This window comes from Procambarus clarkii, chromosome 44 (assembly GCF_040958095.1).
Source record: "Procambarus clarkii isolate CNS0578487 chromosome 44, FALCON_Pclarkii_2.0, whole genome shotgun sequence".
Taxonomy (NCBI): domain Eukaryota; kingdom Metazoa; phylum Arthropoda; class Malacostraca; order Decapoda; family Cambaridae; genus Procambarus; species Procambarus clarkii.
In genome coordinates, this window is record NC_091193.1 from 37,345,086 (window position 1) to 37,357,626 (window position 12,541).

Sequence of the window (12,541 nt, forward strand, 5' to 3'; positions counted from 1 at the left end):
TCACTCCTCGAAAGCCACTACTAACTTGGGGCCAGATACCAGAACTTTAGTTCCACCAGCAAAGAACCCGGTTGCGACCCATTGTGGCCATAACAAAATTGGCATCCCCAGTGGGATTCGACCTCTTGTCAAGTACGTTTGACAGTGGGGGAGGGGCGACGTAGTGCAACCCCCTTTGAACAATTCCCGCATTTGTTATTTGTTAGGACGTGACATGTCTTGTGCGGTGCTCAGTGTGATTAATTGCAGTATTGGCGAGTGCGGTGCTCAGTTATTATAAGTGTTTAGTGTTAAGTAAAGCGGTGTGTTGCGTGCTCGTGCACAACTTGGTGACAAAATGGCAGAGAAAGAAACCATTGAGAATCTAGACGATGTTCAGGAATTCCTGAACAAGGAAGACTGTCTTGCTAGATTGAAGTATTTGGGAAAGCCGGAACTTGTGCTAGTAAGTGCTTACTTAGGGATCAAAGTACGTGAGAGTGATGCCCGTGTTGAAATCTTGTCGAAGGTTCATAAGCACTTAAAGGCCGGGGAGAAGCAGGAAAGCGAGGCACAGAGTACAAAGGAAAGTATGGTGGCTTCCACTGAAAAGGAAGACAAAGGCAGTGACAGTGAGTGATGCGGGTGAACTGAATATAAGTTTTCTAACTGTCAAAATGCGTACCTTAGAAATAAATCGTGAAATGGAGTGGAAGAAATTAGAAATAGAACGGGAAATTAAAGAGAAGGAAATGGCAATGAGAGAAAAGGAAATAGTTAAGGAAATGGAAATGAAACGGTTGGAATTAGAGCGAGAGAAAGAGAAGAACGTGAAAGGCAAGAAAAGGAGAAGGAAAGAGAAGGAAAGGCAAGAAAAGAAGAAGGAAAGATGAAGAAAAAGAGAAGGAAAAACAAGAAAAGAAGGAAAGACAACACGAGTTAGAAGTGTTACGATTAGGTGGTCGGAAGGAAACAAATGAAAAGAGTAGTTTCGATCCGGTTAGAAATATAAAGGTGGTTCCAAAATTCAATGAAAAAGAAGTTTCAAAGTTCTTCGCTGCCTTCGAGAAGGTTGCTGCCTCTTTGGATTGGCCAAAGGAGAATTGGACCATCATGATACAGTCCGTCTTGACTGGGAAGGCTCAAATTGCCTACTTCACGTTGTCCCTTGATGATTCCAGTGATTACGACGCAGTGAAGAAGGTAGTGCTTATGGCTTATCAGTTGGTGCCGGAAGCTTATAGGCAAAAGTTCTGGAACTTGAAGAAGACCTTGGAGCACACATTCACCAAGTTTGCGAACATCAAGGAACGGCTTTTTCAGGAATGGTGTGCATCTCGAAAGGTGAAGACGAAAGAACAACTCGAACAGCTCATACTGTTGGAGGACTTCAAAGATTGCCTGTCTGGGGATCTGAAGACATACCTAGAAGAACAGCAGATAGAGACCTTAAATGCAGCAGCCACTATGGCTGAGGAATACATCTTGACACATAGGCCTTCTACTAGGTATGTCACAAAGAGCTACACGAAATACTATGCAAAGCATAAACCAGAGGATAAGACCGTCCCTCATAGTGCCGCCACATCAACCCCAGGTAGTCCTAGAAGGATTAGTCCAAGGACGACCGTAGTGTGTTGGACCTGTGGAAAGAGAGGGCACATGGCTGCTAAGTGCTGTGGCAGTGCTGGTAACGATCCACGTAGGGAAGTTATGCTGGTGAGTAGTATAGCACCACCGGTGGCTGGCCTAGAGAAGAGAAAAGAGTTGTTCGCCCCATACACTTCCCAAGGGTATGTATCGAGTGACCATTCAGGTAAGCCCGTGGTAGTACTCAGAGACAGTGGAGCTGCCCAGTCTCTGATTTTAGAGAAATCATTACCCGAGGGAGTATCAGTTGATGGGAAACAAAATGTTATCCTAGGCGGTTTTCCTTCCACATTGTACGTTGCCCTTTTGATAAAAGTGTATTTAGAGTCACAATACTTCAGCGGCGAGTGTAAGTTAGCAGTGGTGGACAGTCTACCTATAGAGGGAATTGAGGTTATCTTGGCCAATCACTTGGCCTTAGGTTTATTGCCTAACCATCCCCTGGTCATGGGAGATCCATTGAATGAAGATGTAAGTCCAGTTGTTGCAGAGCAAACGAGATCTCAGGCTCAATCCCAGGTACCATCGGATTTAAATGCTTTGTTTGACTCACCTTCTACCCCACAGGTTACGAGGAGCCCTTCACCAGACCTGCCAGCCCCGATGCCAGTTCCCGAATACTGGACTCGAGAAAGTCTGATAGAAGAGCAGAGGAAGGACCCTCAAGTACAAGTACTGGCAGATACCATAGTCTCCTACGAAAGGAGTTGACCTGTATTTCTTGTCAAATGAAGCATTGTGTCGCAGGTGCCCACCAAAATACCCCCAGTCAACTGAGGTAGGTAAACAGATAGTCGTCACCGCCGTGTTCCGAGCTAAGCTGTTAGAAATGGCTCATGCCGACAGATTTGCTGGACATTGTGGGGTTTCAAAAACCTTTCATCGTCTGGCTAAGTGTTTCTGCTGGCCACAGATGAAGAGGGACGTACGACGCTTCTCCAAATCCTGCCACGCATGCCAGCTAGCGGGGAAGGCGAACCAGCCTGTCCCCAAAGCTCCTCTCTGCCCTATACCTTCCATAGGCGAGCCCTTCGAGCACCTCATTCTTGATATAGTAGGCCCTCTTCCGCCTTCTACATCTGGGGTGCAGTACCTGTTCACTATATTAGATCGGGTTAGTAGGTACCCAGAAGCGATCTCCCTGAAGACCATTATGGCTAAGGTACTTGTGAAACATCTCCTCTGGTTCTTCTCCCGATATGGTCTCCCTAGGACCATCCAGACGGATCAAGGATCAAATTTTACATCTCGCTTGTTTCGCCAACAGATCGCCGACCTTGGAATTCAACAGATTACATCCAGTGCCTTCCATCCCGAGTCGCAAGGAGCTTTGGAGCGGTTCCACCAAACGCTGAAGGGCATGCTGAGGAATTACTGCTATGACCGGCAGAGTAAGTGGGCTGAAGACCTACCCTACCTCCTATTTGCGGTAAGATTAGTTCCTAATGAATCACTAGGCATACCCCCATTTGAAATTATTTATGGCCACTCTGTAAGAGGTCCCTTGGAAGAGGTACGAAACCATTGGCTGGACAAGGAAACCGACGTAGACGTGGTGGACTGGCTGTCTACTAATAAAGGCAGGTTGTTTTCTGCTTGGGAGATGGTCAAGAAAACCTTAGTCTACCCAGGCCACCACCAAGCGCAGGTATGATCGGAGAACAAAGCAAAGGGATTTTCTAGTAGAGGAAGGTCTTGATGCCCCGAGCTTTGAGGATAGATTTATCCTAACCATCAATGCTTCCGATTATGGCCTGGGGGCCATATTATCTCAGACGGATGAAAAGGGGGTGGAACATCCTGTAGCCTACTATTCAAAAAAGTTTACCCTCAGTCAGCTCAACTATTCCGTGATAGAGAAAGAGACGTTGGCTTTAATCAGTTCCGTTCAACATTTTGAGGTGTACCTAACCAGTAATAGCCATCCCATCCTAGTACGATATGACCATAACCCTCTAAAGTTCCTTGTCTAGTTCAAGCAGAAGAATCTTCGACTCACCAGATGGAGTCTACGTCTCCAACAATATCCCCTCCAGATTGAGCACATCAAAGGAGTGGATAACGTAGTAGCTGATGCGTTATCACGCATCTGAACACCTAATTAATTTGGTTTGTTTTCTCCTTTTTTAGAAACCCAAACCAAATTCCTTTTTGGTGAGGTGTTACGAACCCGACTCCATCATCGGAGCATGGAGCAGCGACGTTAATGCCATCTGTGAGTCCGCTCCCGAAACCCCCCCCCCCTACAACATGGACGACGCTATCTAGTGGTGACAGGATTATACCAGCAAGAGGAGCTAGATTCCTGTCCTAGTCAGCTCGAGAGGTAGCTGGTGCTGACCTCTGGTGAGGTGGCGCCTAGAAAATCAGCGCCATCTATTATAGGAGGAGTTGTATGTCTATGTCAGAGTACGTAAGTGATGTTCCCTAGTGTCCCAAGTACTGACCAGTGTACTGATGACGTGTCTGTATCCACAGAGTCGACGTAGGGCTGCTGTGGTACGAGAACAGTCAGTCTACCCAGGGCAGCCAATATCTCTCCATTCCATTCTGCTTTACGGAAGCAGTGAGCCACCGTCGAAGAAGAACTGTGTAGTGTTCTACTGTCTGCCTGTGAAGTGGCAGTGACGGAATTCGGCGTACCCGGGACTGGCTAGTGGAAGAAAAGACTGACAGTAAGGTGCTACGGAGGAGTGTAACCAGCGAGTTGCATGAAGCTCCTGCCAAGGGTTCGCTACCCTTGTATTTGTTCGTGAAGAGGCCCAGCAGAGCAATGCTGATGTTCTCTGCCAGCACCAGGCTGGAGAGCGATCGTGGACGTTCACAAGGAGCACCTAGTGAGACTGTGTATAGGCTGGCACATGGCTAGGGTAGACTCGTTGGTGTTTCCCAGTACTGGTTGAGGACGGTACTGTGTGTTGAGGAAACACGGAAGTTGACAAAACTGCATCGATTGAGCATCGAAGAACACTTAGTGTACCATGAGAGAGACACTTGTGTATATATTAAGTGTAATAATACTTTAGGATTATATATAAGGTGATGGGAAAGTGATTATATATGAATATATTGATAATTGATGAAGTGTCGTATTCAATGCCACCCCCCCCCCCCCTTTGTGTTTTACTTGCATTACCGAGCTCACTCCTCGAAAGCCACTACTAACTTGGGGCCGGATACCAGAACTTTAGTTCCACCAGTAAAGAACCCGGTTGCGACCCATTGTGGCCGTAACAGGGACCAATGAGCCAGAGATCAATCCCTGCAAGCACAACTAGGTGAGTACACAGATACACACACACACACACGTTCACACGCACACGCTCACACATATACACACACGCTCATACACATAAGCAAATGGTCACAAACTTGCACATGCACATGCTCATACACACACACACACACACACACATACATACACACAATACCTGGTTTGAATATCTTGTTGAAGAAGGGTTATTAAACTCGAGGAGGGGAACTGAAAACAAAACGCTAGCATTCCGAAAGCGAAACTATGAGGAGATAAGAAAATTCCTAGCAGATATAACATGGGAAACATAGCTCAGGGGAAAGACGCCTAAGACATGATGGACTACATCACGCAGAAGTTTATGGAGGCAGCAAACAAGTTTGTCCTGGTCCAAAAGGAAAACAATGAAATGAAGATGAGAAACCCATGGTTTAATCAAAGATGTAGGCTAGCTAAGCAGCAAAGTAAAAGAGGGTGGAGAAACTATAGAAATAATAGGACACTAGCGAGCAGAGAAAGATACCAGAGTGCCAGGAATGAATATGTCAGGTTGAGAAGAGAGGCAGAAGGACAATACGAAAATGACATCGCAAGCAAGGCAAAGACTCAACCTAAATTGCTGCACAGCCACATCAGGAGAAAAACAACAGTAGAGGAGCAGGTAATGAAATTAAGGATAGGGCAGACGGATTCACTACAAACAACAAGGAAGTGTGATAGGAACTGAATAAGAAATTCCAGGAGGTCTTCATTTTAGAGCAAGAAGAAGCTCCAGAGATAAGAAATTAACCATGATCCACTAGAAGAGTTTGAGATTACCAGTGGGGAAGTAAGGAAGCTTTTACTAGAGTTGGATGTGACAAAGACATAATCCCAGATGGATTCTCGCCTTTGATACTTAAGGAAGGAGTAGAAACACGGTGCCTCCCACTCTCCATAGTGTATAACGAATCACTGGCAACAGGGAAACTGCCAAGAATTTGGAAAGCGGCTAATGTAGTCCCAATATAGAAGAAGGGGGGATAGACAGGAGGCACTGAACTACAAGCCAGTGTCCCAAATTTGTATACTATGCAAGCTAATGGAGAAGATTGTGTGAAAAAAGCTAGTGGAACATCTGGAGCGAAAGAACTTTGTAACACAGCATCAACATGGTTTCAGGGATGGCAAGTCCCGCCTCATAATGATTAATTGAATTCTACGACCAGGCAACAAAAATCAGGCAAGAAAGAGAGGGGTGGACAGACCGCATATTTTTAGATTGCCAGAAAGCCTTTGACACAGTGCCACACAAGAGACTAGTGAAAAAACTGGAGATGCAGGCAGGAGTTAGAGGGAAGGTACTCCATTGGATAAAGGAGTACCTAAGCAACAGAAGACAGCGAGTCACTGTGAGGGGTGAGGTCTCAGACTGGCGGGACATTACCATTGGAGTCCTGGAGGGTTCAGTCCCTGGAACTATACTGTTTCTGATACATGTAAATGATCTCCCAGAGGGTATAGAATCGTTCCTCTCACTGTTTACTGATGATGCAAAATTTATGGGGAGGATTAAAACAAAGGATGATAGTAGGAGGTTACGAGATGACCTAGACAGACTGAATGAATGGTTCAACAAATGGCTGCTAAAGTTCAACCTAAGTAAATGCAAAGTAATGAAACTAGGCAGTGGAAACAGGAGGCCAGACACGGATACAGAATAGGAGATGAAGTATTTCATGAAACAGACAGAGAGACAGAAATATCTAGGATTTGATATCACACCAAACTTCCTGAAGCCCACATAAAAAAATTACATCTGCAGCATATGCGAGGCTGGCTAACATCAGAACAGCCTTCAGGAACACCCGAGTAAGAAATCATTCAGTACCCTGTATTCCACATATGTAAGACCAATCCTGGATTATGCGGCCCCAGCATGGAGCCCGTACCTTGTTAAGCACAAGACGAAGGTTGAAAAAGTTCAGAGATATGCCATTGGGTTAGTCCCAGAACTAAGAGGCATGAGTTACAAGGAAAGGCTGCGGGAATATCATCTCACGACACTGGAAGACAGAATAATAAGGGGAGACATGATCACTACCTACAAAATTCTCAGGGGAATTGATAGGGTAGATAAGGATAAACTGTTTAACACGGGTGGTATGCGAACAAGGGGACACAGGTGGAAGCTGAGTACCCAAATGAGCCACAGGGACGTTATAAAGAACTTTTTCAGTGTCAGAGTAGTTAACAGGTGGAATGCATTAGGCACTGATGTGGTGGAGGCTGACTCCATACACAGTTTCTTATGTAGATTATAGAGCCCATTAGGCTCAGGAACCTGTACATTAGTTGATTGACTGTTGAGAGGCGGGACCAAAGAGCCAGAGTTCAAACCCCCGCAAGCACATATACGTGAGTACATACACACACACACATACACACACATTCACACATGTTATCATTCACACAGGGAATGCTAACCCAAGTTCTGGAGGAATTCAAGAGGGTGATGCATGAAATGAGGATTACAATTAACAACCTGCAAAGTGAGCTGACATCAGCAGGGGAGGAGATCAAATCCCTCACAGAGAAAAATAAAGAGACCGAGCATCAGATTATCATCCAAAGGGAAGGTGGGAATGTTACATTGGAAGGAAATGCCTCTGTACCTGAAAAATTTGCGGACATACTGAAAAAGAGCTCAGAAGCAATGGACACAGTGAGGGAGGTAGCAATGCAAGCTGCTACCTCACAGGAAGCAGCAAGGTGCACCACTCAGCTGCTGGAGAGAAAAAGATCAGTGGTAGTTGTAGGCATCAAAGAACAGGAAGGATCCAACAGGCAAGAATGGAATAGCAAGGATAGAGAGGCAGTACATGGGTTACTGAAGGGGTTACAGATGGAAGGGGCTGAAACAAACATTGAGAAGGCTTTCAGGTTGGGCTGGTACAACAAGGACAGAAACCGACTTATAAAGGTGGTGTTTACAAACGAAACCACAAAGGAGGATATTCTTGAAAGGAAGAGTCGTCTGCAGCATATGGAGGGATACAACAAAGTATTCCTGCAGAGGGACAGGACGAAGGAGGAGAGAGCCAGGGCAGCAGAGGCAAGGAGGAAGCGCAGGGAGAGAGGAGAAAACCAGGAAATCACAGCCCCCAATACAACAGTCCCAGAAACAAGAGGGGAACCCAAAACCACCATCCCAGCAACACCAGAGGAGAGGGCAACACCACCACCGCCTCTGCATAGAAACCCTCCCTTCCCCTCACCCTACCTGCCCCCACCCAACCCTCCCTTCCCCCCACCCCATTCTAACCCTGTCACCCCTTCCCCATTCCCATCATGTACCCCTCCCCCTTCATCCCATACCCTCCCTATCTCTCCTCCCCCCCCCTCACCCCGTATCCTCCATGTCCCCCATATCTCCTTAACCCACACCCTACCTGTCCCCCCTTCCCTTAAACCCCCACCCCCCACCCCAAAAACCTCTGACACCCTGCAAACCACCTCACAGATCTTCTCACCCACGGAACAGCTTCCCACACCAGCAGAATTCTCGCCAAAAAAGGGACAAGAAAATGAACAGAAGAAAGTAAGCTTCAAGGCAATGTACACTAACATAGATGGGGTTACAAATGAAACAAGTGAACTTGGAGAATGGGCACTAGAAGAAAACCCAGACATAATAGCACTCACAGAAACAAAGCTAACAAAAACAATAACAAATGCAGTGTTTCCACACGGCTACTATGCAGTGGGGAAAGAGAGAGAAGGGAGAGGAGGAGGTGGTGTAGCTTTGCTACTAAGAGAAGGTTGGAGTTTCGAAGAGATGGTAATTCAAAACTGTGAAGGTTTCAGAGACTACATATCAGGCACCATAGCAACTGGAGGACAGAAAATTATAGTAGTAGTCATATATAACCCCCCACCGAATGACAGAAGACCCAGACAGAAATATGATAGAAACAACTTGGACACCATCAATATAATAGAGAGAGCAGCCTCTGTGGCTAGCTGGAACGGATCCAGACTACGAATCATGGGAGACTTCAACCATGGGAAGATAGATTGGGGGAACAGAGACACACATGGAGGCCCAGACAAATGGTGAGCTAAGCTGCTGGATGTGGCAACAAGAAACTTTCTAAGTCAACACGTCAAGGGACCGACAAGAATGAGAGGAAGGGATGAACCAGCCTTGCTTGATCTGATATTTACCCTAAATGAGTCGGATATAAGGGAAGTTAAGTCGGAAGCCCCCCTTGGGAATGAGTGATCATAGTGTATTGAGATTTGAGTACCTGGTTGAGCTAGGAATTATCACCCCCAAAAAAGAACTGGGAAACAAAGGGCTGGCGTACCGAAAGGGAAACTATGAGGAGATGAATAAATTCCAATAGGACATACATTGGGACACAGAACTCGGAACCCAGTCCGTACAAGCCATGATGGACTATGTCACCCAAAACTGTCAGGAGGCTGTAAGCAGGGTTGTCCCAGTCCGACAGGAAAAAACAGAGAAGCAAATGAAGAATCCGTGGTTTAATAGGGAATGTATGAAAGCAAAGGAGCTGAACAAAAGGGCATGGAGGAACTTCCGTAATAACAGAACACCAGAAAGTCGAGAGAGATACCAGAGAACCAGGAACGAGTAAGTTAGTGTGAGAAGAGCAGTTGAGAAAAGGTATGAAAATGATATAGCTAATAAAGTCAAGACCGAACCAAAGCTACTACACAGTCATATCAGGAGTAAGACAACAGTGAGGGAACTGGTGATGAAACTTAGGGTGGGCGAGGACAGGTACACAGAGAATGACAAAGAGGTGTGTGAAGAACTCAACAAAAGGTTCCAGGAGGCCTTTACAATAGAACAGGGAGAAGTCACGGCGCTAGGAGAGGTGGCAGCAAACTAGGTGACCATGGATAGGTTTGAAATTACAAGAGATGAAGTCAAGAAGCACCTATTGGAGCTGGATGTGAGAAAAGCTGTTGGGCCGGAATGAATCTCACCATGGGTATTGAAAGAGTGTGCAGGAGCACTTTGCTTGCCACTCTCCATAGTTTATAGTAGGTCACTGGAAACGGGAGACCTACCAGAAATATGGAAGACTGCTAATGTAGTACCAATATACCAACAAGGTGACAGACAAGAGGCACTGAACTACAGGCCAGTGTCCTTAACTTGTATACCATGCAACGTGATGGAGAAGAATGTGAGAAAAAACCTAGTAACACATCTGGAGAGAAGAGACTTCGTGACAACCCATTAACATGGGTTCCGGGAGGGTAAATCTTGCCTTACAGGCTTGATAGAATTCTACGATCAGGTGACAAAGATTAAGCAAGAAAGAGAAGGATGGGCTGACTGCATTTTTTTGGACTGTCGGAAAGCCTTTGACACAGTACCCCATAAAAGGTTGATGCATAAGCTGGAGAAACAGGCAAAAGTAACTGGTAGGGCGCTCCAGTGGATAAGGGAGTACCTAAGCAATAGGAAGCAGAGAGTTAAAGTGAGGGGTGAGACCTCAGAATGGCGTGAAGACACCAGTGGAATCCCACAGGGCTCTGTATTTGGACCTATCCCGTTTCTGATATACGTAAATGATCTCCCAGAGGGTATAGACTCATTCCTCTCAATGTTTGCTGACGACGCCAAAATTATGAGATGGATTAAGACAGAGGAGGACAGCTTGAGGCTTCAAGAAGACCTGGACAAGCTGCAGGAATGGTCGATCAAATGGCTGTTAGAATTTAACCCAAGCAAATGTAACGTAATGAAGATAGGGGTAGGAAGCAGGAGACCAGATACAAGGTATCCTTTGGGAGATGAAATACTTCAAGAGTCAGAGAGAAAGACCTGGGGGTTGATATCACGCCAGACCTGTCCCCTGAAGCTCATATCAAGAGGATAACATCAGCAGCATATGCCAGGTTGGCTAACATAAGAACGGCCTTTAGAAACTTGTGTAAGGAATCTTTCAGAACATTATATACCACATATGTCAGACTAATCCTGGAGTATGCGGCTCCAGCATGGAGTCCATATCTAGTCAAGCATTGGACAAAACTGGTAAAGGTTCAAAGGTTTGCCACCAGACTAGTACCCGAGCTGAGAAGTATGAGCTACGAGAAGAGACTAAGGAAATTAAACCTCACTTCGTTGGAAGACAGAAGAGTTAGGGGGGACATGATCATCACATTCAAGATTCTCAAGGGGATCGACAGGGTTGATAAAGACAGGCTATTTAACACAAGGGGCACACGCACTAGGGGACACAGGTGGAAACTGAGTGCCCAAATGAGCCACAAAGATATTTGAAAGAACTTTTTTAGTGTCAGAGTGGTTGACAAATGGAATGCATTAGGAAGTGATGTGGTGGAGGCTGACTCCATACACAGTTTCAAGTGTAGATATTGGGTTCCTGAGCCCAATAGGCTCAGGAACCTGTGCACCTGTTGATTGACGGTTGAGAGGAGGGACCAAAGAGCCAGAGCTCGACCCCCGCAAGCACAACTAGGTGAGTACACATTTGATTGACTAAAATTAACATATATTATACGTTCAAAAGTCGATTTTATACAAATAGTTACAGTGTCACTTTTCTGACACCAAATTAAACCAGAAAACGTTTTGTGTTTGCTGGGAATTAACTCATTGTCATCCTCCCAGCCTTTTAGCATGGACGGTAGAGAGACGGTCTCAGTTCGTGCAGGTTGGCGATCAATCCACGATCGTCCAAGTGGTTGGGCACCATTCCTTCCCCCCGTCCCATCCCAAATCCTTATCTTGACCTTTTCCATGTGCTATATAGTCTATTGGCTTGGCGCTTTCCTCTGATAATTCCCTCCCTTCTCTTCTTGTCATTCATGACTGCACTCAACTCCCCAAGGCATACCTGTGACATGCTTGTCTCTGAAGCTAGACACATATATAATGATATAATCAGTGGTGAAGTCAGAGTTTGTCACTTGTGGATTTCTTCCCATATTGGTGTCCGAATGCATGATAGAACTGATGAGTTAGCCAAAATCTTTGCTCCTAAAGAGGGAATTGATTACCATCTTGGACTGCCTTTGAGTATCCAGAGGGCAGTAATATTCCGGGAACATGAACAAAACTCTATCTCCTATCATTCTATCAAGCAAGATGAACCGCACGTCTATCAGTCATCCAATAAGGTTGGCAGACTTCTAGATATTACCATTACTGGGCTTAGGCCTGGCTGCAAGTACCTCTGGGAGTTTGTAACATCTGCTGATGTAGATTTGACTAAATGTCAACTCTGTCAGCAGAACTATTGGAATACTTTGCGTCATTATATAATGGAATGTGAAAAAAATGCGGAATTCAGATATAACACCATCAATGGTGTCCATGAAATGTGTAAGTACTTCATTCATAATGATGTACTGTCGGGAATCTAAGGGAAGTTTCTAAAATTTGCTTACTGTAGGTGCAGCCTGCACATGACTGTAAACCTGCCGCCCAGTTGGGTGGGTGTGGAGCACATGACTGTAAACCTGCCGCCCAGTTGGGTGGGCGTGGAACACATGACTGTAAAACTGCCGCCCAGTTGGGTGGGTGTGGAGCACATGACTGTAAACCTGCCGCCCAGTTGGGTGGGCGTGGAACACATGACTGTAAAACTGCCGCCCAGTTGGGTGGGTGTG

At 45.8% G+C, this 12,541-nt stretch overlaps 1 protein-coding gene across 1 annotated transcript; it reads left to right on the forward strand.

Annotated features, from left to right (window-relative positions):
* Positions 1-656: 656 nt before the first annotated feature.
* Positions 657-2,340, forward strand: LOC138350227 (uncharacterized). The gene is made up of 2 exons (XM_069300579.1): positions 657-847; positions 984-2,340. The coding sequence occupies exons 1-2, from the start codon at positions 657-659 to the stop codon at positions 2,338-2,340; spliced, it is 1,548 nt and encodes a 515-aa protein (XP_069156680.1).
* The last annotated feature ends 10,201 nt before the right edge of the window (positions 2,341-12,541 follow it).

Bases quoted from the DNA above. Each gene is read 5' to 3' on its own strand.
- LOC138350227 (XM_069300579.1), top strand. From the start codon at position 657: ATGCGTACCTTAGAAATAAATCGTGAAATGGAGTGGAAGAAATTAGAA. The intron at 848-983 runs GCAAGAAAAGAA...CGATCCGGTTAG, and splicing joins AGAAGGAAAGAGAAGGAAAG to AAATATAAAGGTGGTTCCAA.